This window comes from Scleropages formosus, chromosome 11 (genome assembly GCF_900964775.1).
Source record: "Scleropages formosus chromosome 11, fSclFor1.1, whole genome shotgun sequence".
In the NCBI taxonomy this organism is placed as follows: domain Eukaryota; kingdom Metazoa; phylum Chordata; class Actinopteri; order Osteoglossiformes; family Osteoglossidae; genus Scleropages; species Scleropages formosus.
The window spans coordinates 9418743-9446692 of NC_041816.1; the positions used below are offsets into that span (position 1 = coordinate 9418743).

The 27950-nt window shown below is 43.1% G+C and overlaps 1 protein-coding gene across 1 annotated transcript in view; it reads right to left on the reverse strand.

Annotated features, from left to right (window-relative positions):
• The window catches only part of tjp1a (tight junction protein 1a), a 98059-nt gene extending 73334 nt beyond the window's left edge, over positions 1-24725 (reverse strand). Inside the window, exons 1-2 of the mRNA XM_018739601.2 lie at positions 24309-24725; positions 17097-17238 (exon numbers count right to left, since the gene is read on the reverse strand). Coding sequence (XP_018595117.2) covers positions 17097-17238; positions 24309-24475 — 309 coding nt within the window. The 5' untranslated portion in view covers positions 24476-24725. The remainder of the gene's footprint in view (positions 1-17096; positions 17239-24308) is intronic.
• Between the last annotated feature and the right edge of the window lie 3225 nt (positions 24726-27950).

The following is a 27950-nucleotide window of genomic DNA, read 5'->3' on the forward strand; positions in this document are numbered from 1 at the left end:
CCAGCCGGAGCCCTTCATTCCTGCAGACAGGAGCAAAATGCTTAGGCTCAGACGCACCCCTGCACCGACCCAGATGAGCGGAAATGAAAAACGCAAAGACACACCATGAGCCTCATTTAGCCCAGGGGCAAAACACCTGGACAAATTTGTTTTAAAAAAAAAACTCAGAAGACATACTGCTGTTCTGCTGTGTGGAACTTAATAGCAAATTAACACTGTCTTTGTCACAGAAAAACTTTATGGCATCTGAGAGATAATCTCTCAGGCATGTGGGATTCTGGACAAGACCAAGATCAATGCAATTGTAGATTCACAGGGGGCTGAGCAGGTTGACAGCAGATTAATTAACTGCATTAATTGGCATGTCGTTCCATCTGTAGACTGGGAGACACTGTAGGTCCAGTCTAAATGATCCAACCTTGTTCAGATGCGATGCTCTCGATGATCCTGTGGTTAACATGAAACACTAATTCCCATCTCAGAAGCAAATTCCCTCCCACTAGTGGCATGACCATCAGCCTATATCAAGCATTCCTTTAACCGTTTCTTTTGTTCTCTTTTACCCCCTCCCCCCACCACTGTCTCAAATGAAAACACCCTCACATTCTGTGCTTCATTCCAAAGCTGTGAGATACCACAATTCCAATCCCACAAGATTCTAGAAGCTCAATCCCAACAATATTTACAGTGACTTCTTTGCCAGTATAAAGGTAAATATGTGTACAAGTGGTGTTGAAAGACCAGCTGTTCTGTTTGCCAGGGGGAGTAAAGTGCAGAAGAAAGAGAAAGTAAGAGACGGGGGAAGAAGGAGAAGGCACATGAGTGGGGGAGAGGGGGAGAGGAGGGTTAAAAAGAGAGAGTGAGACAAGGAGGGAGGGAGAAACAAATCCGGCAGAGGTTGATTTACCGCACTGCGCAAAAGCAAGGCAGCGCCATAAATCTCCACCGCTTCTCAATTCTTCTGGAAATCAATTCAGTTAATTCCTACCCGGTTTATTTATGGGTCGGCATTTAGGGGGAAAAAAAGCCATCAACTCCAATGATTGTCAAGCAGGGCGAAGAGTGGTGAGACGCTGCTATGCCCAAGATCCCAGGAAAATCCCCCACAGCAGCACTTTCAGGAGCAGGAAGCAAATCTAACCACATCCCCTCTGGTGGTGATCAGTCACAGGAGGACCAGCAGAGGCAGAGGCTAGAGGATGGAGATCAAAGGACCAGGACCCATCTCAGGGATACTCAGGGAACCCTCTCCGCAACGCAGTGGCTTCACAAATAATCACAGTAATTGCTGAATTGTCATGACAGGCATTACTAACAGAAATTGTGATATAACCTTTTTCTAATATGGTCTTTATGTTATTTTTAAACTGATGTATTATCTAGATATAGTTTGCATTTTTATTTCATTAACTGAAGAAACTTCATCACAAAGCCATTACTGTGGGTGAGACAGCGTGGCCAGAGCGCATTTAGGATTCCAAGGCATGTGGTGCTCGGCCAGCTGGCTTCTGCGTGCTGCGTGACCGTGTCTGGAGTGACGTTCTGGGAGAGCACAGAAGGGGATCTCCTGAGCAGAGAGCATGATGTATGGGGGCCCAGATGGTCCCCAGGGCCATCTCCTGCCAAGATCCCCCCAACCCCCACTGCTCACCCCCTAGGTGGAGCCAAGCAATTATTCTGCCCAGAAGCGGTGTTCTGACCAAGGGGACCCTCTCCTATATTAAAAGAAAACAAGGCGGTTGAGCCAGCTGAAGTGTACAGCTAATCTCCTGGCCAGCAGCAAAGCTTCTTTCAATTCTTTTGAGGGAGCCCCCCATGGTAAATACAGTGGGGGAATAGTAGAAACACCTTAGTTTCCCTGACCATGTTGAACTTGAGCACACATGAATTATGTAAAGCATAACCTTCGTGATGCCCCTCAATCAACCCCAGACCTATTTCTTGCCATAAAACAAGGCAGTTTTGCAAAAATAAAGTTCTGACAAGCAGATTCTCTCAGGTGTCATAGCAGAGAGATCAGGGAAATCTGGTGGGGGGAGGGAGTGCCTCTGGCCCTGGGAAGAACAAGAGTTCTCAGAAGAAGAGTCGGGGCTCAGGCTGACACACTGTGGCACCATTCTGCTAGCGGCCATCTCGTCAGTGCTTCCTACAAGCACTCCGCAAGGGAGGATGTGGGACGGTTTTGGGGCGACACCCATCACATTCCTTGTGCCTTGCTCCTTCCACATTGGGAAAACAGCACTTTAAATGACAGAAAAACTTGTTTCACATATTATATGCCGACATGGCTTACAGACTTCGACAGGCTACAAGGAAAACGCCCGAATAAACCCCGTAATTTCAAATTCTCTGTATTACTTATTTACAGCCGAAAGTTCGGAGATGTCTGAGTGCCTGTGCCATTAATTAAACAGAATGTCCCTGCCGTCACATCGAGGTAGCTCATCTAACTAAAAGCATTTCTTTTGATTGCCTTTGTGCAGCAGGACATGCTGAAATCAAGCAGCCCACATGGCCAATCAACAAATGCGCCCAATACAATTGAGAAGCGCATCAATGCATGTTTCAATCCCTGCAGTCACTTATTATAGGTTTAATAAGTGGCATCCCTATATTGTGTCTATCATTTGTTGTAACTGCATTATTCATAATTTACATCAATAGTTCAATAACATTATTGGGGGAAAGCAAAATGCCTCATCAGTCGATGTCAAATTGAATAGATCAAACACCAGTCCATGACCTAATGCTGAACAATGGAAACTAAAAACAGAAGATGACACTGAAAAAAGAGAAACATACAGGAAAGAGAGAGTTGTAGTAAAATCTAATTAAGAAAGACACCAGGGCATCAGTAGCACAGCCACCCACTGCAGCTGGATTCTTCTTTCCCTTTCAACTCCTCCTCTTACTCCTGTTCTTCCTAGCACTGGCCATGTGAACACTCTGCCTTGTGAGCAGCTGTCGGGGACTGTGTGTCTAGGACACTAGAGTTCGCTGCAGCATCACTGAATCTCACTGCCAATACGAGCTCTCGCTCTCACTCGTCTCCCCCAGCGTTGCAGTGCCACCAGTCTTTTATGGACAAGGATAGAGAAAAAATGACCCATTGCCACTACTGAAATGTCCTTTACAGTTAATTAAACACTGTGACATCTGCATTCCTCCAGCAATTAGTGAGCAAGCTAACCACACACAGCCGTGATAGGGGGAGCAGAAGTTGGTGAAGGGAATGCAGTCAAAGCCCTGCCTCCTCTCACACACTCTCACCTTCACTACAGACTGAACAGATCAAAGTGCAAGTGGGAAAGATGGTGTGTTTTACACAGCATCCTGGAGAAAAGGATTTCACCCTGGGCCCTTTACTCATCACCCACACATCTTAAGTACAGGGCTGGAATTCCAATTTTTCCAACTCCAGGCGTCTTCAACATGGGGGGAGCAGTGGCGCAGCGGGTTTGGCCAGGGCCTGCTCTCCGGTGGGTCTAGGGTTCGAGTTCTGCTTGGGGTGCCTTGTGATGGACTGGTGTCCCGTCCAGGATTTGTCCCCTCCTGCCTTGCGCCCTGTGTTGCCAGGTTAGGCTCCAGCTTGCTAAGACCCCCTTTTGGGACAAGCGGTTTCATAAAGTGTGTGCGTGTGTATTCAATGTTCAGTTTCCAAACAGCAAGGCAATGGATTTAAACTGTAAAATTCCTGCATGCAGATGGAGAAGATGCAGGCAGAAGAGCACCATACTGGTCAGCTGGCTCACACTACCTTCTGTGTGGCACATTTCCCTCCAGAAGCTGTGAAACTCTGCCCTCTGCAGGATTTCACCCCTAAACAAATAAACTGAGTGCAGCATGAGACAAGATGCAGATGTTTCCATGGCCATGGCACAATCACCGTCAACTGCACTGTATATTTTGGGGTCCCAGCAGCTCAAATTTGCTTTCAGTAAACATACACATACCAGTTCCACAGGCATTCAGCTTCACATTAGAATTTGCTTTAAATTTCTTACTGAAGTTAGCTGACATCTTTGTCAAAAGCAATTTACAAGGTTAGGTTGATACACTAAGCTAGTTACCATTTGCCCTTTAAGACAGCAATTCAGGGTACGTACCATGCTCAAAGGCACTTCAATGGAAGCGAGGATTTCAGCCTTCCTCTTGCAAAATAATGACTCTAACCACTATGCCCCCGTTGCCCCTACATGATTCAGCTGAGCACAGCCTGCAGATTACAAGGTTCTTTAGTATCTTAACTCATACTAATGTGTAGACTTCTGATTTACATTTACATTTATTCATTTAGCAGACGCTTTTGTCCAAAGCGACGTACATCTGTATTAAAATATTAATTAATATATTTTCAGGTATTTGTAACATCAACATTAATACATGGAAGCCATGTTAAATCTTCAAAATCTTCAAAAAAATTTGAAAGTATTAACTGAAAATATATTTTATGAATTGATACACAGACTTTACCAATGACATCAAAACAAAGTCCTGACTGAGTAAGACTGATATTGTTTCACAGAGGCAGCTGAAATGTATCTGTCTGGAGTTTCACCTCTGGCTGAGCCCAAGTGAGATGCACACTGACCTCAGTGTTCAATCACAGGTCACTGCCTGGCCTACGAATAAGAAGGACTCAACTGCAGGGGCAGTTTAAAGAGGCTTATTAAACAGGGTACAATTCTCAGCTCCAGAGGGTGAATGAGATCGTGAAGCAGAATAAACCCAAAGCAGTATATTGAATATCCAAAGCTCTGGTTGCTGATACAGGAGACCAGAGTCCACTCACATTGAGAGCAGGTCCTGGAAAGTCAGTGTGTGTTCCACTAGTAGCAGTATTATGTTTCTTAACACTAGATTGTGAAGGTCCTTCAAAGCAAGGGAGGATTTGCCCACACCACAGACACCTCTAGTCAAATGTGGTAACCTTAGCACAAATGTTCCAGTAAGAGGGCCACTCTCTTCCACCTCTGGCCTCTATGTGGTGTCACTCACAAGGTTTCAAAATTGAAAGTCTCTAGGTTCTCGGTTTTTTTGCTATAATGTGGTAAAATTAAGTCCTTCTTTCCCTCAGAGCTGCTGTATCTCTTGTAGCATTCAAGAAGTCTCGCAGCTCATCTCTTTTAGACATTATTCTCTTTTAATCTCCTAAAAGCTTCATAAGTTTGCATTATACTACATATTATGATAATCTTTTAATTTCTTATCAGACTGTCAGTTACATTATATTTATTCATTTAGCTGATGCTTTTCTCCAAAGCAACTTACAATGTTAAATTACTTACATGTATTTACCCATTTATACAGCTGGGTAATTTTACTGGATCCATTTAAGGTTAGTATATTCCTCAAGGGTACTATAGTAGGAGGTTGGAATTAAACCTGCAGCCTTTAAGTGAAAAAGCAGTACCTCTTACCACTACACTACCAGGGCTTCCTACAACTACTTCTGTAATTGTGGTAGCAAGGCAGCTGATTGAGTAGTGGTTAGAGCTACTGCCTCTGAATCCCAAGGGTACTGGTTTGAAACTCACCTACTGCTGTAATACCCTTGAGCAAAGTACTTACCCTAAATTACTCCAGTAAAGTTGTCAATCCATATAAATGAGTAAGACATTGTAAGTCACTTTGGAGAAAAGTATCAGCTAAATGTACATTAGTAACTGTGCCTTGATAATTGTGTGTATGCATCTTGAACTCTTTATCTGTTAAAATGCAGCTTTGATTACTTTGACTTGGTTCTCACTTTAGAGCATCTGATAACTAAATAAAAAGGTAAAGTATCTGATAAATGTAAATGCACTAAATGCAAACATGTTCATCTCAATATAACACAGGAATGCTCCACTAACAAATAAACTGAGACATGCAAACAAGGGTACAGCAGGTGTGCCACTGCACAAACTTAACACACACAGACACACACTTTCACATACTGCCTTCAGGTCTTGCTGAACTTCAACTGAAACGTTGAAAACTGGGATGCCGGTGAGGCCCCGCAATGCGCCGTGCAGACTAAGAGACCCACCACAGGTAGGGGACTCAAATAGAACCCTTGATCCTAATTGAACTCAGCAGGAATTCCGCCCTGAGATGAATTCATTCCGAGTGCACCAATGTTCCCAAGGCAGGGGGTCCATCTCGGCCAGGACTATCATTCCCAACTTCACCAACTAATGGTCGCCACTTACATTGCTTTCTCCTTCCTCCTCTCTTGCTTCACTGTCACAAATCACAAGGACACAAATCAGCTGATCAGCAGCGCTCTGACACTCTCCCAGGTCGCTTTACTCAGTTTCGTGTTTCTTGTAGTCAATTCATACAAAAGAACAAGTCATAGGTGAAATGTGAAACCTTTGGTGTTCAAACGGATGAAACATTTTTAGCTATCCTGCAAGGTGGACACAAATTGCTACAAACGTGGTGCCCACAGTATCTGTAAAGACAGGGAGAGAGAGAGAGAGGCATAAAGAAAAGAATGGAGATAGACATAATTGAATTTTGGGCAGCATGGTCACACAAAGGTTAGTGCTGGTGTGGGTTCAAACACACACACATTTTCAGAACCACTTGTCCCATACGGGGTCACGGGGAACCAGAGCCTACCCAGCAACACAGGGTGTAAGGCCGGAGGGGGAGGGGACACACCCAGGGCGGGACACCAGTCCGTCGCAAGGCACCCCAAGCGGGACTTGAACCCCAGACCCACTGGAGAGCAGGACCCAGTCCAACCCACTGTGCCACCACACCCCCAATAGGGGTTCAAATTTAGGTTATTCAGTGTCCAGTTCACATGTTCTCCTCGAGTTCATGTGGATTTTCTCCTGGTGCTCCAGATTCCTCCCACAATCCAAAGAGAGGTTTTCAGGTGAGCTGCTGATTCTAGTGGTGTACATTGCGGGTATGTAAGTGAATGTGTGTGACTGCTATGTGATGGACTGGCATCCCATCTGGGGTGTACCCTGCCTCATGCTGTATGCCTTTAAAAAAGGCTTGGGATCACTGCAGTCCTGCGTTGGACAAGTCATTATTGATATAATGAATGGCTGACTTTTCACACACCTATAATGAACCAGAGATGCAGTGTGTGTTTTTTTCACTCAGAGTCAAAGCTTTACAATGTACTGTAGATAGGAAGAATGTGCGAATGCTCTTCTGAGGAAAATCAACAGAGGCAGAAAAAATTGATCACCTGTAATGGATAATTTCAAACATTTCACATTAACCATAGCGAAGAATGACAGCTGGGCACATTTACTGTGAGGGTTATGTGATAATGAGACTCAAATGACACACAGATGACAAACTCACCCCAGTGCCTTTTCTACTTCCCAGCCCAACAGGAGCAACACAAAGAATCCTGATCAAAATTGTTACATTCAAACTAGCAACACAACTAAGCTGAAACAAACATGCTATGCCTGTCAGCTTAATTCTCCTCATTTCAGGTCCTCAGCGCATCCCTATGGGAAGCCCGCTTAATCTACAGAGAGCACCAGAGCCAAGCGCCCTCAGTGGAGAGCATCCAAGCACATCCCTCTCTGCACTGTGAGCCCCTGGAGACAAGCTGATGTGTTACCATGGAAATGGATGAACAGCTCGAATCCTTTCCAGGACTAGTAAGAGCATAGATAATTTGTTGGTTTGATGCCTAGAGGCAGGAAGTCCTGAAATATGAATGAAAAAAGAGAAAAATACATATCTTTGGCAGCACATTGTCATTTTGTGAGGCCATTTCAAGGTTGATTTTATAATATGTTTTTAAATGTACATTTTCTCTGAATGGCTGTGAAACACAGGCCTATCTGTATTAAATCTGAAAGGTCTAATAGAGGTCAAACATGACTGCAGGATTTCTGGGCAGTGAAGAGTGATTTGTTGTGTGAACCCAATCTGTCTGGCTTTCCTCTGGTTCTGTCCTGTCAACGGGTTCCATCAGGACACTCATCATGCACATACATGCACACAAGCATACAGGTGCATACACACGCTGACTCCCACACGTAGAGCTAACAATTACTGCTATAAATGAATGAATGAAACTTTATTAACAGCAGAGGGAAATTCTGCTTGGTTGCAACTACATATGATTTACAGCATACTTACACAGAAATATACATACATACATATAGTGAAAAAACAGAGCTAAGGTGGCAAATAAATTAGGTAAATGAACAAAAACCTCACTGACTGTCCCCCAATGCTAAAACTATATGAATAATGTGAGTACTGCATGTTATTCTGCTGATTTAGAAGCACATTGCTGCTTGCATTTCAGTTTATTGCTTTTATACTGTACTGTAGTGAGATCAGCATTTCTGTAAATGTAAAAATAACACATAAATAACAAGGAAAGAACCTTAAAGTAGACAATATCATGTAATATTCTATGGCCCTTTTAAGATAAAGTGTAAATATTATACAATTATTAATATTATTATTAATTTATTTTGTTGCTTGGCTTTTAAGCAAAGCAACATACGTAGTAGCCGTCACGGGGGTGCAGCGGGTAGCTTCCTGACTCACAGCACCTGGGTGGTGCGAGAAGACATGGATTTAATCTCTGCTCACTCTGTGTGGAGTTTGCATGTTCTCCTTATGGCTGCATGGATTGCCCACAGGTTCTCTAGTTTTCTCTCACAGCCCAAAGACATGCAGTTCAGGTGTATTGGTGGCTCTAAATTGCCTGCAGTTTATGAATGGGTGAGTGTGTGTGGCTACCCTGCAGTGGACTGGCATCTTGATAGGCTCTGGTTCACCATGACCCTGCTCAGGACAAGTGATTACAGAAATTGGATTAATGGAACATACAGTACATAGCTTCTACTTTTACATTTCACCTACTGGGAAAGCTAGATACTTACTATAGTACACCTCAGGGTGAAAAAGCACTGGAAACCTTCAGAACCCTGAACCTGCAAACTCCTGGTTAAGTCCAGGTAATCAGGTTAATTTCCATGTTACGTAATTTTATGAATGTTTAAAGTGAGGCACATATATACACACAAAAAGCACTGATGCGCACAGAAACACTCACACACAGAACCAAGCACACATGCACAAGCAAAACACTCCCAACATAAAACAAATTTAGCACCTACAAAATCTGTGCATCCTGTGTACATCTACGCCTATTGTCTCTTAGTAACTCAAATGGATACAATAAATCATACATCTATCTATAGATACCGTGTTCTGGTTTCTTGCCCTGACCTTCTCTGTGCTCATATAAGATATGCGAAGGGGATGGAGTAAATAATTTTCTTAAGGCGTCAGAGATTTTCAATAGCATCTTCATACTTTATGTGTAGTTGTGTAGAACAGCACATCCTTAAAAGTAAAATACCCCACATTATTTCCACAAATAACTAATTTCTCCACAAGCACTCAGTCCAGTAAGGATTTGTATGAAAACCAGGGTAAAAGGCAGCTGGAACCCGGAACAGGTGAAAAAATGTGAAAGTCCTCAGAGAGGCTGTGTGCACTGGGGATAAGCGAAAAAGAAAAGCAATGAGATAACTAAACCAAAGGCAATTTAAAATCAAATACAAAATGAAGCTGCCAAATCTCACACTGATGGGATTATTGATATTCAGCCTTTGTCCAAAATTACACTGCCAGCAGTGTTTCCTGGCCTACCAGCGAAAACTGCTGCAGTGATACAAAACACAGGGTATAGTGGCAGTGCACACTACAGTTCTGTAGCATCAGGAACACCAAATTCTACATTTTAAAATGTAGAATTTATACAAAATGACAAAAATGGTGTCTGTGAACATATGTGACTCCTGTCAATAAAAAACAGTAGTGGAGACAAGCGATAAAAGAAGACATGAAGGTCATAATGAAAGAAAGCACTGAACTGGAAAGGTTGAGGACACTGGGCTGGTATGCCGTGTGGGTCCGTGTACATTGAATTCATTCGTTTTTTGATTCGAAACTGAAAAACAAAATGCGAATTGCGATGCCTTCGTTCGTTTTTTGTTTTAAAAATTAAAAACAAATTATGAATTAACTATGTTTAAAAATCATTTTTGCTCAAAATATTTAAAATATGCCTCATTTATAGTTTCTTGCTGTCTTACTTTTTGACTTTGAGTTATTTCGAACTTCACAGTGCTTTTAACACCTGTGCTTAATTAGTAATAAGACTCCTAAGAAGTAGCACCTGAAAAATAAATCCTGCCGATTTTCTCAGTGGACATGTCATCCTCCCTTACTGTCACTCTCGTGCTGCTTTTGAAAAGCACATAGTGATCCATATTAACTTATTAATAATTCGGAGAGAAGCCAACATGTTCGATGAAGCCATTGATGGATTATGAGCGGTTTCAATTAGTTTACATGCGGGTTGTTCAAAAATACCACAAAACGAAATAACTCAGAGTCAAAAAACAAATGAAGGCATCGTAATTTGCATGTTGTTTTTCAATTTTGAATCAAAAAACTAACGAATGGAACGTACACAGACCCGTGTGACTCTCCCAAGGCTTGTTACAATTCACCATAAGAAATCCTGACCTGCTGGAGAGCAGTGAAACCTGCATCAGCGCTCAGTGTGACTAGCTGTCAGCCATTCCCAGTTTACTGTTCCACTAATATTTGCACGCAAACAAGGCAGATTAACACTGCACCTGTCAACAGGACTACTTTCTAGCAACTCTAAAGGGAAAACCATAGAAGACAGCATAGGGCAGCAAGTTTTGAAAATGGTCTGAGACTTGGATTTATAAACAGAAGGCTTCCTCCCAGGTGGGTCCTTGGTGTAGTAACCCTGAGCACGGCACATAATCTAAATTGCTCCAGTAGAAACACCAAGCATACTAACAAAAAACATCTTTATTTATATGCTGCATTTCATCTGGTACAGTAGCTCAAAGTACATTACTTAGTAAAAAAGGTGCAAAAGGTCCCAAAGAAATACAATTACACAGTTTGGCACACTGGTGTAGCGGTCCTGTGTTAGACAGTGCAGGCATTTTTCAAAAAAGGAGAAGAGAAACAAAGAAGGCTACAGACAGCATGGGTCAAAAACATGGACCCCATGTGTGTTGCGCACTGTGCTTTGTGGCCACCGTACCCTTGAGTGTGGCATCTGACTGTGCACTTAAATCTGTATGTGCAAGCCGGACTCTGACACTGTAAATCGCTGTGGATGACAGTATCGGCCGAACGAACATTAATAATATATTGAACTGGATTTCTTCCCGCTTAAGAACAGCTTTCCAGGCATTTTTTTTTGTATCCGTCTAACTATCCATCTATTGACTTGGGTTCCCATTCCGTAGCGTTGTGTGACTGATCTATAACCGCAGCAGTCTGACCTCCACATGCTGTCATTAGTGTAATCTGAGCTGCTTCTCCCATTACGGTGAGACATCGAGAGCCATGAGAGAGGTTCCATAACGGCTCAGCTCCACGCGAGGGTCCATGTGATCTTGTTCAGGAGGTGAGCCAGCCATCATCAATACAGCTTGCCATTCACGCTAGTTCACACCAGTGAGATAGCAAAATAGCTAGCATGCATACACACACACGCATACAGAGTTCCATTTTCACATGTTTTTCTCAAAGATAACACACACACACATTTTCGGGACCGCTTGTCCCATACGGGGTCGCGGAGAACCGGAGCCTACCCAGCAACACAGGGCGTAAGGCCAGAAGGGGAGGGGACACACCCAGGACGGGACGCCAGTCCACCGCAAGGCACCCCAAGCGGGACTCGAACCCCAGACCCACTGGAGAGCAGGACCAGGTCCAACCCACTGCGCCACCATGTCCCCTTAAAGATAAAACATGTCATATAAATTCTATTTTCTAGTTTTAAGGCAATTTCAAGCCAAAGTGACTCTAGGGTGAACAGATGTATGTTTTAACATTGGCACTTTCAGCCTCGGGCAAGATTTTCTACCCGGGGTGAGTCAACACTGCGTGACATTGAATTTTAAAGGTTCCCCTCTTGTCTTGACACTGATGCCCCAGGGCAAAAACTGAAGCGTGAAATGAACAGGGATGCATTCATCCTGGGGCTTCTCACCTGCACCAACTTAAAAGTTTCCACAATAACCTAAAAATGTTTTACATGCAGCCACAGGAACTGACAACGCCCAAAACTATAGTCAGTTTCTGCCCAGTAATGGCTACTTAGAGAATCATGGCTCTGGTTTCTTTTTCAGGGGGAAGCTGTAAGACACTCTTTAGAGCTGAACCATATACTTTTGTATACTCTCGAGTTGTACATCACTTTGGAGAAAAGTGTCTGGTAAATCCAATGTAATATAAATGTTTCAATATACGAGAAGATCTAAATTTAGCATTTACTCCGAGACCATGCTAAAAAAGAAATTAGTCTTATGGACTAATTTAACTCACTAATTTTTAAAGGCCAGCAACCAAGATATAAATTTCTACCTGCTGTTTCACACTCATGTTGTATTCTCCTTCTTGCATAAAGAAAACACATAAAAAGTGAAGAAATTGTAATAGCACAGTGCGAAAACAAGCTGTTCAAAATTGGCTCTGAATTTTTCAAACACAGGGAGAGCAATCGCAGCTTGTGGAGGGTAAGTAAGAAGGGGTGACTTGTCCGGGTTGATCCTATTCATAAAATCACACCATGAACATAAGTACACCATGAAAATATGTTTAATATTGGCACTACAATATCATAGGCACCATTTAGGGCAGCAGCCTGTACAGTATCTTAGAATAATTTAATTTTAATGTTCTGTCAGTACCTCAATAAAAATTTTAAAGAAGATGTTCAGTTTAATGCTTCAGTTTGTGCATATGCATTAGGAAATCTTACGTGCATATAAGAAATCCAGAAGGTTCTCCTCAATAAACAATCTATTTGAATTTGTGCTTTACAGTGTCTGTGTATTGATCCTGCCAGTTGTGTTGCCTCCAGCGAACCCAGTTACAGTCCGCACCACAGCTGGAGACCTCCCTGGTTATCCCCTCCCCCACAAGAAGCCGCTGTGCATGCACACAGTTGTAAAAAGCTGCAGACTCTTAGCCCACAAACAATATAATTGTGCCTAGGGGTTGAGTGGGCGTGGCTAGTCTCCTTTTGTTGCTTAGAAACAACAGGAGGATGCTGGCTGCAACCCAGAGAGCTGTCTCAGTAGAAGCAGAGGAACATGGACCTGGATCTGATCTATTAAATCAGATCATGGGCCAATCGTGACTGGTCTTGTACACCCCAGTAAGGTCATCCTCCAGCTGATGGCAGGTTCTTGCTGGCCATAAGAACCACAGTGGAAAAGTCCCACATCAGTCTTCCCCCTTCTATTGCTTTTTGTAATCGATAGCCCTTCTTCAGCTGTTCGGCAGGAAAGTGGCAGCTGCTTTGCATTAGAAGACGAATGAGAAAGCCAGAGGTTTATCTTGAATAATTAATAATTAGGGAACAGCAGTCCCAGGTGGGCCACACACTCTCCAACTCCACCTCACCTCCTGCTTCCACATGCCTTCTGCACCAAGTCTTTTTTTTAAACATTCAAGAGAATAGCTGAGACCACAAGAAAAACACTGCATTTAAAACAGATCATTTTTCCAATCAGGGTCTGTGTTATTATTCAAGTCTGCATTTCTGCACCTTGCTTAATCCTGAGACCTGTGAGTGAATCATGTGCAATCGTTGCTATTTCTGCCCCTGCTTTAAGCAATGTCATACTTTTTTTCTAATGATACAAAGTGACAAAGGCTTTAAATGTAGTGAAGTGGAAATAATTCTCCTTCACACTGCTCCACACCTGTGACATTGTAGTTGGCCTTAAGAAAGGTAAGGCAGGAGATAGAGAAACAGAATGGAAGATTTGGTGGGATGGTAGCATGGAGAGACAAGATGAGAAAGATGCTAGGGAGAGTCACATTGGCAGGGGGGTACTGGAGACAGTGAGAGGGGAAATTTTGGTAATCTGGGTAGAGGAACAGAGTGAAGGATGAGGAGAAACAGAGGAATAAAGAGAAGGGAGAAGAAACACCATGACAGAAATGGCCTTGCTCTGGAAGCTGGTGATCTACTGCACATATTTTCAGGTTTGTCTCCCCACATGGTCTCTCCTGCCACATAAAATTGTCTCTTTCAATGCTTTCACTCCTTGCTCCTATGATCTCTCTTCTCATATTCTTTGTCCCTGCCAGAGGGGTTTCTCTCCGTATCTCACCAGTTTGCCATTCTCTCCCTAACCTTTCACCACACAGCCTCCCCTTTTAAATGAGCCTATAAAGGTGCTGTTCCTCCTCCAAGACTGAGACAGTACCAGTTATGGAGCTGTAAGAGGACTGCACATGCCCTGCTGGCTGTACAAATGCCTTAGATGCTTTCTATGTGCTGCAGTGACCTTGATACACCAAGCTTGCAGGCCGTCTTGATCCCAGGGACATCTTTTCGCTGTTCCAGCCACACCACTTTGTTTACTGGAACCGTGAGGCCAGGAGAACAGGAGTAAAAGGCTTGTTTAGTTTTCTGAGTGAATAAGCAAAGACCTTCGAGCTCACAGGAGAAAGCACTGAGAGGTTCTGTGAGGAAATGTCGTCTGTAAGTGAGAGGCCTACAGATGAGTCTAAAAACCACTTACTAATCCAGACACCCCAAAGACGAACCAGAATACACAGAATGCTGAGGTGTCCAACCACTTTTGGTGAAATTGTTACATCACGAGTGTCATATTTATCATGTTATTTTTTTAAACAGATCATCTTGATAAATGTGGTTATAAACAAAGAACAAGGAGTTGCCTCTTATGTATAAAAGGAAAAACTATGGCATTTACCTATCAGAACAACGGTGGTCTTGCTCAAGAGCAAGAAAGCATATAAATAAGGAATGGCTTTGCTTTAACATACAGAAAGTCTGCCCCAGTTTCTGACCTCACTAGACTTCCCTAGACAGCTTCAGTACTTGAATGACTGAGGGAAGAAAACATACAGCACACATAGTGAAATAAATTCCCTCTATTTATGTCCACTTGCTATTTTAAGCAGCTCAAAGTTCTCTGCTGCTTTTATGCCTATGCAGTACATCACTGTATTTCAAACAAAAATGGCAAGTAACTGAACAGAATTACTGTAAGGTATTTCAGGACGCAAATAGAACCTGTGGATTGCCAGTCCAAGTCCCAGGAGTGCTCCACTATAGCACTACTGAGCAAAGTACTGTAGATAACCTGAGCTGCTCTCACCTGTATAAACTGATGTCACTGCAAGTAACTTTGAATGAAAGAGACAGATTCACACAAAACATTCAGGCACACATGCCGCACCAGTTCAGTTTTAGACTGAAAAACTGAAAAGCCTCTCCCTATAGCATTGATTCCCTACCTTTTGTTTCTGAAAGAGGCACCAACAATTATTATGCTCTCGCACATAGCCTAGCATGAAACAGCAGCCACCAGCATCTAACTTTCAGTCTTTAGACCCCCACCCTCACTCTACTGCAACACTCAGCCATTGTGCCTGCATACATATCTCACATACAGCGTTGCAGCGTTGAGCAACCATGCCATCACCTCTCACTATTCCAGCACCATATAACAGTGTGTCCTTCTTCACCAAAGAGTACAGTTGCAGTCATCACATCCTGCTCCCCATCAGCCCTTCACCCCATCATCATTAGTGGTGTGGGCTTATGTTCTTACCATCAATGGAACGTCTGCTGTTTCAAGTATTACATTTTTCATTATCAAACAATTATCTTATGTTGCTCTACTTTGGAGGGCATTTTTTAGCAGATAATAAACAGCTCCATTCTTTGAGGGCAGCAGCTCAGTTTAAAAACTTTATTAAGAACACTTTTTCATGAGTATTTTTCATTTCCATTACTGTGCTGTTTTATGACTGTGGTATTAAATGTTAGCCTCTTGTGTAGATGCAGGAGCAATAATGCAGTCCTGCCTTTTGTTTAAGGATGCAATCTCTTGACAGGTTTGCTGGGCTTCATGAACTGCTGTGTCCCCACAATCCCTTCTGTATTTTTCTGTACTGCAGCCTAACCGGAGACAACCCCTTATTGTCATGGTGGATTTAAAAAGATGCAAAAGATAATGGCCCTTGTTGGACAGAGGGCTGGTACTTGGACACAGATTTATTCAGGCTGGCTCTTCCACATGGTGTTCTGCTCCAGAGCATCAGTGAAGGATGAACAAATCAAGCAGTAGGGTGTACTGGTGCCATCCCAGAGTGGGGGTTTGGGGGCTGCCGATCTTCCCCTCAGGCACTTGATCGTGACTGTATCTCAGATATTATACATCATTAGAATACAAAGAATTTTTACACTATCCACAAAAAAAATAAAAGTAAGAATAAAAACAGTAGTGCTTAAAGCTGTAAATCTTCCTCCTGGTGCACTAGGCATTTGGGAGAGTAACAGGTTCACATAGCGAGCACCTCTACTGGGGACAGCCCTGTGCACAAAGCATCATTAATAAACACAGAGCACATTGGGGAGGTGTACCCCATTTGTACATGCCAGGAGATGGGGATTTAACTACATCTGTACATTTTTTAAACTCTGCTTAGGCTTGGGAAGTAAAAAAAATATACTAAATACCATAACTAAAGAAAACTAGAGAGACACATACCTCTGCAAACAAGTGTTTTAACTTTTGAAGATTAAAAGCAGCAGAGCACAGTGGAGATCATGCTAATCTGACCATACTTGCTCAGCCACGTAGAAAAGCAGGGAGGTTGAGAAGAGTGTGACACAAAGCAACCACCTCATTTTTAATTTTTTTAAATGAAAAAATACAACTGTTTTAACTGGTTGGGATGTCACTACTGGGTGTTCTGGACTTACTATCCTTGAAGGGATATGTTCCTCATAAATGTTGGTCAATTAGAAAAACATGCACACGTGCACACGCATACACACACACATACACACACTACTCATTGCTGTAAAAACTTTGCACTGACTCAGACTTTAATTAAACAGTTCTTAATATCTTGAAAGGTATGGCAGTTTCAGTTAATGGTTAAAAAAAAGTATTACATTGCTTTACACTTCCACAAATACAGGCTTAAGAAAAATGCATGTGTCTGTGTGCAGAAAGCCCGTTCTGAGGCATCACTGCTTGTCCACTCACGTTGCAGTCGAGCAGATCGATGCTGTCCAGGCTCTTGCTCCTGTGGATGCGGCCCTTGATCCGACGGAGGGATGGCTTACCCTGACTCACGTTCATCGTGGAGGAGGTGGCAGGCGGGGGAGGGTCAGTGACTGGGTCCACCCTGCCAGGACAGATACAGGAGGTGAATGAAACTTCATGTGCAAGGTCAGGCATACTGACATTACTTCTACATTTAAGGTAAGATGTGGTACTTGGGGATACGAGCAAGGGTGAGGCGGGAGACGCAGTAAAAAAACAGAGACATGGCAGATGGGAAGAAATAAGGTCAGACATTCCTCTTTCTTTTAAAAGGCAGTTTTCCCTACACTACTAAGAGGCAGTGTGTATAATTAGGGAGTATGTCAGCCACCACTCAGAAGACAGGCAGAGTAGAGCCTGGAGAGCACATCTGCTTCTGCCTCAGGATGGAGTCACCGTGTAGTCTAGCACTGAGCCATATCAGGTTTGTGACTGAAGACTGTGGCCTGCAGGACACCAGGGTGTCAGCACATTTCAGGGGCAGAGCGCTGGTACTGTTCAGTGGGGCCTGCCTGTAGCCACCCTTCTCAAAAAAACTGCGCTTCATCTCTACTTGTCAGAGACGAAGAACAAACACCAAGCAGAACACAAAAATAGGAGAGACGTAGCATGATTTTGAGGGGCTGTGCCACCCTCACAGAGAGCAAGTATCTTTCAGGGAGAGCAAAGGCCCATCCTGCAGTCTGTTTTATCTCCTCTTTGAAACAGGGATCAGAGGAGCAGAGCCACAATGGGCCCTTGTTTAAAAGTATTCTAGCTGCCCTGAACACCCACATCCTCACATCATGGACACCTGTGAGAACCTGCATGGAAAACATGGACCACACATTGGATTTCTTTGTTAAAGAATAAGGTTTTGACTCTAAAATATTCTACAAGTGCCTGACCCATTACATCTACCACCACTGCATTTCCACAGACCCTCTACTGTCTCTTCTGACCCCTCCCTCAACACACATTGCACTCAGCCAGGATTTTGTCTAAACCCATTATGTCTGGCTTCCACATGGAAAGGCATCTGTCGTCGAGCAATGCTCACAGTCGCACATGCTGAAAAAATAACCAAACAGAGCAATTCCATCCACATAATTAAGTGGCACATTTGAAGAAAAAAAAAACTTCTGTGGACCCACACATTTTGAGGAATAAGAATACAGCAGTTAAGGATCAAATTTTCACACTCCCATTCACCAGCCAATATGCTTTCCATGTTTTACAGGCAAAAGGGAGCCTGCTCAACCACTAAAACACAGTCCACCACTCCCCAGACAAAACACAGACAAAACAGCTTTTTCATAGTGGAAAAATCAGGGCTGATCTGCTGTTACACTCCTTCGGCCTTACAATAGTTGATGTGTCTTAAAAATACAGAAATAAAAGTCAAAATCAGTAAACATCAAGCCTCTTGCAAGCAACATGCACCTCTCCAGCCAAGGACAATGTATTATACACGAGGAGCTACAACACAAATTCTCACTTGATGCTCATGACCACAGAGGTCGACCACTGAGGAACAGGAACAGGAAAGAGAATGAAGGAAACAGGAAACACCCAGGGTAACATGCGGGACATGCTGGGACAGAGATGACTTTTTCTTTTAACTGAACAAGTAAGATTGATTGCCTTGATTAAAGTTCAGCAATTACATAAAAAGCTCAATGACAATCCAATATTAATGACACACGAGTAATACAATGTTTCCAGAAAATGAATTGTTTTAGAAGTGCAATAGTTTAAATAAATGTATAACATACCACATACCAAATTCTGTAATATACTATTTACTATTAATTTGTAACACTTTCTTATCCATGGAATGACACAGGGTCAGGCCACACAAAAGGTCATTGTGGTTAGTGTTCAGTGCAACTGGGATAATACAGCAGTACTACAGTTACTGGTACTAAGCAGTGGTTCTACGTTACACAGCAGTCTAGGCAAAGTGCTTTAGCAACAAAATGACCAACAATAATCCCATAGGAGGAGATTATTGAAAATAACAAGAAATCCCTTATAAGCTATATGGTAAAACACAGCTATTGAAAAAAAATCCCATTTCATAAAGTAGCCCTCTTGCTCACAGGGGTCATAGAATGTGATTTTAAGGACTTAATGGATTGTTATGGAAACTGAATGCGTTTGTACCATATACACTCATTAGAGGTGATGTGGGCTGTGCACCGTTATTATGCATAATCGCACATGCGCACACACACACGCACACACACAAATTCACAAATAATTTCATATACTCAGTGGGAAAGCCGATGACTGACATTTGAAGTATGCAGAATGTACTCTATGGCATTATCTCCACTGCCAGTCAAACTCTCAGTCTAGTCCATTATATTAATAAGCATGAAATGACCATTCCATTGTGCAGAGTGTTGTTGTGGTTTAAATGAATATGAAAAACTGAGGTGGGTCAGGCTAAAAATGGCAAAAAAATGCACATATTTCTTGCTGAACATGTATCTGACACTGAGGGAACACATCTGAGAGATTACTTCCACAGTGGACCGCTCCATTATATCCTTGCATGACTACAGACAGGCTCTAAACTGCACTGGAAACATTGAACTTCAGGCCTTGTGGAACTTTAGTATCATTACTATATATTTCTCTCAGTTTCAAGTTTGATGCCGTCATCTCATCACTGCAAAATCCAGGAACTGGATTTTGGATTTTGCCATTATGCTGGTGGTTACACCAATACCATCATCCTCACACATTCCTCTTTCTTCTCCACTTCAGGGGAGTGCTGCCTGGCACCCTGGGCACTGCCTCATTACTTCACTGGCTACAATTAGGTGATATAATGCAAACACTGCCAAGTCAGAAGAAATTTTTGCATCTTCCCCAACCCCAAGACTCACTGAGATCCTACCTTTGATGGCCCTCACCACAGACCACATGTTAGATCCAGGAGGCAATGGGTGTCGCTTCAGCTCCTAGTTTCATACCCTAAAGAGCAAGGGCGAAAAGACTACCGTGTAGCATCAGCCCAAGATTAAAGAACAATGCGATTACATGCCCCAACGACACAAAGCATATTAAAGAGAGTGGGGGATAGCTATGGTGCTGGCTGCCTTAGCTGCAAGCCTTCCAACAAAGCCCCCAGACTGTGGCGCCAGTCACATGGCACCGTGCCACACCAGGGTCAGAAATGGTGATTAGGTGGGCTAGACTCACCTAACAGATGGACAGACAGATTAGTCATGCAAATGAATATCAAACATGACAGCGCAGCAATCCAGCCGATGAACAATGCATCCCAAGAGTGTGAAAATACAGATGTAAATATAAACCTATATAATGAGGTAAACATGAACTGCAGTGGCCCTTCTGTTCTCCAAGACACGCCTGCACTTTCATATGGGTTGAAGAAGCGCACCCCTCTGTGAAGGGAAGTAAAGAGAAAAGCTATGGTAATGGAGCGTAAAGATGATGAGCCCAGGTTAATGGTAATCTCTGCCGGTGAGTACAGCAAGTGTGTTAGTAAGGAGGGCCAGCTCTTGTGGAAGTCCTGCAGGCAAGGACCATCTGCAGCTCATTGGAGCAGAGCGAGGGCCGCTCACGCGCAACACGCTTGTGTCCTCACGGCACTGCTGAGCCACTGTGGGGGCGCTGCAGGGCTGCTAATGGAGTGTAAAACAACTCCTGCTCTTTCCACATTGTCTCAGAAACCATCACATGGAACAGAAAAACGTCAAAAACAAAAATCTAGCGATGAACTCAAACTGGTACAACCTAACTACAGAGTGAAAGTGGTAGTGTGTGTCCCAGGTCTTGGAAGCCAACCTGACTTATTCCTGCACCTTCTTCTCATAAGAAAGCTGCATCATACAGGGCTTTCAGCTGTTGACTCACTGCTTTCACATTCAAAGTCTCCTGTCGTCTCACCATTTTTTTTTACCCACATGAGAAGTCTGATGTCACTGTTGTTTCATATTTACTATCAGTTACTGTATTGGTTCCTGCTAATAGTTTTATACAAAGCTGCAAAGTGCTTCTTTAAAATAAAAGTCATTTAAATAATTTAAAAATGTCAGGTTTTCCAATTTACAGGTAAGTATCTTAAGCTTTCCAATAAAACTAATTATTGCTGTCATATCTTTAGTTGGACATTATGATGGACTTGCATCGCATCCTGGGTGTACACTGACTAGCTTTGTGCCCTACACTTCTGGGAAAGGCTCTGGACCACTAGGACTCTGATAGGGCAAGTGGCTAACAACTGTGTATATGTGTATGTGAAAATGTTACATTTTGAGCATTGCTCCATATAAAATGTGTGCAGAAAAATACACTGCTCTGATGAAGCTGTACTGTAACAGACTGACAGAAGGGAAGGTAAAGTGTGTGTCTCACACACAGGCATACACAGGAGTGGCTCTGCTGCACCACTGGCACAGAAGGACCGGTCCAGGACTTGAACAGACAAATGGAGAAGGTCCATCAGATGAGATGAAGCTCCAGCCTGTGCTCGTAGACCATGCGACGAGGGGTATCCTTGCTGTCCTCCCTCCATCGCTCCTCTTCACCTGTTGTTGCCACATTCCATCTATCCTTTCTCTGTCTGCCTGCCCATCTTGTTTATGTGCCGACACCTTCATCCTCTGTTTTGTTTGTTATTATTATTCCAGTCACTGAGGGCCTTGTGCAGAGTTACCCCACATGTGGTTGCCAGGCTATTCTCAGTTAAGTTAACAAAATGTGTTGTGTGCTTGTTTCCCTTCCATTGAGACATCTCTAAAGGTGCGGAGGGGATGTGGTGATGGCGAAGGGCAGGAGAGGAGAGCGAATATACTGTGCTTAGTCCATTGGCACCATAAACCAAACGAAAGGAAAGTAGAACTGAACTGGCAGACAGAAAGTGTGTGTTTCTAAAGGAGTAAGAGTATGAAAAAGACTTTAAAAACACAGACTTTAATGCACAGGGAGGACAGTGGATGATGTAATACAGTGAAACAACTACAAAACGCCAGTTATTCAGAGGGTGCGACACCTCAGGCATTTACAAACAACAAACACAAAGACAGCGACGCAGTCTCACAGGAATGAGTGAATACTAGAAAAATACTCTGTTCTTGTAAAAGGCCCGCTTTCCACTATTGCAACACAGACAATGCATTCCCATCCTGGAAACATGACCCATCACTCAGGGCCTTTAATGTGTAAAGCTCGAGCTTCGACAGACAAGCATAAGAGCAATGCTGAGCTACCCTATGATGAAAACAGACATCTGGACATACAAGGCAGATGTAACCAGCAACCCTCTTCCAACAATGACTCTATTACTGCAAATAGCACAGTGAGGATACAAATGGGAAACTGGGTTTGACCCTCACAAAACAATTAACGAACCCATCAGAGGCTATTAGGTAATGTGCTTCGACAGGCCTGTGTTACTCCAGCCCCTTGAAAGGAATTTGCAGTCACTTTTCTAAGTCGTGACCCCAAGGCGCGCTCTGTGCTCTTAAGGCGGCAGGGCCACAATAATGACGCTATCTTCGTCCCCTCCTGAGTGACAGTGACAGGAGCCAAACAAGCACATTATCCTCCTGTCCTGGCTGGTCAAGTCATTGCCTGCATTTCATACATTGCCTAAAGGCAAAAATTGGCATAATATGATAGGGTTATTTTATCTGACCCCTTTTTTATAATGACATGAACTGAATTAGGCACTATCCATGAAATGTTAAGATGTTATAAGAAAGAATGTGACATAAAAACATTACTTCTGTTCATGGAATTGACTGCTTACTTTCTTATTTACTCTGACATTAAGACAACATCATAATCCTGTTTGGTGACTTAAGTTTCCAAAGCAATCCAGTTCTACTAATGCTACTGTGTGCTGCTTGTGATAAAATCATGAGTACAAGACAAGCAAACAAGAAGAGTGCAAAGGGCAAAGGACAGAGTGCAGAACACTGTGAACTGCAGTCATCAGGCCGGTGCCAAGGTGACCAGCAGGATTTCTACTGTGATTCTTCATGGTGGTAAACACCATCTGAGCTCGTAGGACTTTCAAAATCTGCAGCAGAGAGCAAGAGGCGAATGTGACAAACATGAACACAAACCAGTGTCACCTGTATATAAAACAACATAAAGCAGACAGACAGACTGATGATGCACAGCACAAACACCTCAGTGTAATCATGAGACTAATGTTCACTGAAACTAACAAAGGGACACATATGACATATCAGCAAAGGGGTAGATGTACAGAAAGGAGGAATGGAAGGAAAACATTTACTATTCCAGTCTATCAAAGTGCTGATTATTCAGTGTCTTTGCTTTTTTGCAAAATAAAGCAATAAATAAATAAATACAATAGAACATTTTTTGATGGCACAGTTTTTATTTGACTCAATTTCTTAAATACATAGGATTTCATAATAATTGCTGCTTTGGCACACATTTCAAAGAATGTTTATGTGCAAGGTTTGAATCAATTAACCAGTATACCTGTATATAACTGAGTAAGATGAAGAGCTCACACATTGAAACCAGCAATACACACAAAGTGTATTTAAATGACACTAAAGCAAACACAATCAGCAACAGAAACATGGTTTTGCAGTCTCCTACCCATAATCAAATTGTGAATCTCGTCTTGTTGGGAAACACGGCACGTGTTACCTTACAGAATGACTGAAGCTTTATCTGACATCTATCTCATTCATGGAACTCAACAGTAAAGCTGATTCACAGAAGTAAACGTACATGTTGCTAATCTCTTAAAGAGCAGTGCCTGCTCTGGCATAAACACAGACAGACAGACAGACAAACACGCACGCACGCACACGGCCAGGCACGCAAACACAGCACATTGCCATACAGAGACCTGTCCAGCAGTTAAACCTAAAAACAGCACCACGCATGAGGTGTGTGGAGCCGGCATCTGCCGCTGCTGCGGCAGCTCAGCCGGACGGAACATGTCAACAGAAAGGAGTCCCAGTCCCCTCCAAAAAAAGAAAGGACGCTAATGAGCTAATTTAGCAGATCCAGCCAGAGCACAATGGCTGTGGGCTTCCTCTCTCCTGTTGTTAGGTAATGCAGACTCGGCTGCCTTGTACACTCCACACACCGCCCTCCTCCCCCTCTGCATCACACACAGTCACCCACACTGATATTCATACTCACCACATTCGTCTCTTAGGAGGCAGGCAATTGTCTTTGTTGGAGGCCGTCACTCCCATGGCCATCTGCATAACTGTAATGTATTTCTGATACCTCATTGTGTCCGTTGCTACTATGATTCCACACCACAGACCGGCATAGGTGACCGTGTAGTTTTTACTGGCTGGCATCCGCCTGTGCTGCGTCTTCCTCGCTCGGTATCACAACGCCATTTCCAGTGCTGAAGGACTGACAGGGAAAGCTCTCCCGAAGGAGCTCAACAAAAGGCACCGTGCAGCCTGGACCCATGTCTGCACTCGCCCTCTAATATCATTAGCAGGGGGATGGACAGTTGCTAATCCGCTCGTTGCTACTCCGGAGCTGGGTTTCGTCTTGTCTTGCTGCCTAGCACTTTACTGTTAAGGAAAGTCTGGGGGAAACGCTGCAGCACCCAAACGTCCGTGCATGAGGTAAGTGAGTGTGTGTGAGAGAGAGAGAGAGAGAGAGAGAGAGAGAGAGGATATGTGTGTGTGTGCTTCTGTCTGTGTGCATCTGTGTGTATGTGTGTGGGAGGGGGGGTATGAGAAAAGGATCCACAGAGAGGGAAAGACAGAGAGAATGGAACAATGAAGCTAAGACAAGAGGGTCCCAGTGTCATTGTTTTAGTATATTCAGTAATGTAATAGTGTGGAACAAATAATCTCTTTCATGAGCTGTTAAAAGTACATAACAAGATTAGATAAATGCACATAAACAGAGTAAAAAAGGGAGCGCGAAAACATAAAAGAGGAAGGGACACTGCTACGCACAATGCGTGGAGTGTGCGGACATGTGTCTCACTGGAACAGACAGAGGGTGAAAGTGGGAGAGCACTGAGCAAGACAGGGAAATGTGTGCAGACAGCAGATGTAGGACAGTACAGGAGCAGAGTCATACTGTCCACTTTGCAGTAGCCCCATCAAAACCATACTGAACCCTTTAACTCTAAGCAACCTGTGCAGAATACACACTGTCAACATCACCTGCACCCCTAACGTAGCCAGCCTGACCAATGGTTATTTTTTCTTCATATATTACTGTTGCACAAGATGGCTAAAAAAATTAAGCAACCTGTATAACAACCGGTGGAAATGGAATTTTGAGCATCTAGTTTCCCTGCTGTACACCTGCTGCCTCCGCTGGTTTTGTACTAAAACAATTATCATTAACTGCAGTAGCCTGAAGGACAGACCCTCAACCAAAAACAGTTAAGACTGGCTGCTTCTGGAAACTCTGTGTGAAAAAAATGATAAGTCCCTGTGTCAAGGGTCTATACTGAACGTAGAGTAACGTACGGCCTGTAAACGGAAAAACACAGCAGCACACATACAAACCACATATATGGGGGATGAAGAAAGTGTAGTGATTTAGGGCTGCTGTGTTTCAGTTACACAATATATAAAAAACTAGGCTCATTGAGTGTCTCTGCTATGCAAATTTACTTTAGAGATACAATTTCATGTGAAGACACATGATGGTGGTCACATCTGGGGCTCATTAAAGAAGGTTTGTCAGAAAACTGCAAAAGCTGGCTACCATTACTGTGTGTTAGGGATCTACTGGGACTAGAAAGCACAATTAGCAAACCCAATTACATGGAGGCTCTGAACCTTTTTCTATCTGTTCTTTATCATTTGGGAAGTGAAGGTGGAGGAAGCCACTCTTGTGGAACCCACTACACTGACAATGTTTCAGGGTCAGAGGTGAGAATCTACAATCATCTACTTACAAAGTCCCATTAAACCATAATTTAATATAGGATTTACAGTATAATATAGCATAATAGACTGAATTGAAAATTCCAGAAATACACACACACACACACACACACACACACACACATTTTCTGAACCGCTTGTCCCATACGGGGTCACGGGGAACCAGAGCCCACCCGGCAACACAGGGCGTAAGGCCGGAGGGGGAGGGGACACACCCAGGACGGGACGCCAGACCGCCGCAAGGCACCCCAAGCGAGACTCGAACCCCAGACCCACCAGAGAGGAGGACCCCGGTCCAACCCACTGCGCCACCGCACCCTGTTTCAATTCCAGAAATAAACAAAAGAAAACATTAACAACACTGAGGTATTAAAATGGATGTACGAGTTATGTTCTCAGTTTAGACATATAATGCAAAGTAGCTAAGCAATGGAATTTCAGTGATGCATGTTTCATACACAATGTTCACTCAATGTCACACACAGAGTATTTCTGTAACTGGCTTCAATAAATCAGATATTCTAAATCAGGCTTAATCTGTGTTACAAAGGTAGATAACAGGTGAGTCCCCATTGGTAAGTCAGCTCAAGTTTTACCCATAGGTCATTACAGTTTTCACAATCAAAGGGCAAAGTAGAGACACAGAGACACTGTGCAGTGACTAACATATACTACTGACTTGTCAATAGTCCGGTTCAACCCCCACTCCTTTTGGCTGCTGTAGTACCCTAGATTAATGCACTTACCATGTTTTGCTCAAACATCTATTTGTTCAAATGGATCAGCTACACAATGAATTCTTAATCAAACAACATTTAAAACAAACACCTGGAAGGATGCATGAATAAAGATAGTAAAACATGTCAATATGGACATAAAAAAAGGACATAACATAAAAAATTGGAACAAATTAAACAATTTATTTTCCTTGAAGGGGGATGTGGTGGCACAGCGGGTTCAGCTGGTGCCTGCTGTGTGGCGGGTCTAGGGTTCGAGCCCTGCTTGGGGTGCCTTGCGAGGGACCAGCGTCCCATCCTGGATGTGTCCCCTCCCCCTCGGCCCTGCACCCTGCGTTACCGCGACCCCGCTCAGAACAAGCGATTGCTGACAATAAATGGATTTTCTTTGCACATACTTTGCAGACATATGTAAGGATACATCATGACAAAGCAACACGTGGACAAATATGTGCCTATCTAATGCACAGGCAAGATTAACATTAGATTAAGATTGACATTCTGTGCTCTTCATTCTTACTATAATTAAAGCAATGACATCTTTGGGTTTGTCATTGCAGTCACAGTAAGGCCAAGCAGTCTTGGCAGCAGATAAAGGTCAAATACAACAACATTACCCGAAGTCATACATAATAAAAGTTTACCAAGTATGATGAGTAATTGGTCTCACCCAATTTAAATAGCACTTTCATTGCTCTCAGCCATATTTCTGCCCAACGTCCAAAATATATTAAATGTATTCTTTTTTGTTACTATATAAAGTGTTATGGAAATGTTTCCACAATTACACAGATCAGAAAATTACCTGCTTTTATATTCAATACTGTGAAATATATCATTATAACGTACCCACCACAGCTTCATGTCACTGCTCATATTTAGATGGAAAAAATAAACAAATGAAGCAGCACAATTTGTCATGATCTTGCATTATGTCTATTAACTTTCTTCAATTATCTGTTTTGCCCCCAAATTCACAATTTATACAAATGTTACAATCAAACCAACCACAGCTCTGAGAAACGTAACACAGTAATATCACCCATCTGATCCAGAGGGGTGTCCCACATACTGTATCTGTCTGCACACATGGCATGAACAAAAACATGCACAGCCTACTTAAGGGAACATGGACAAGCAGTGGATGAACAGAGCTGTCCCCCATTACTACT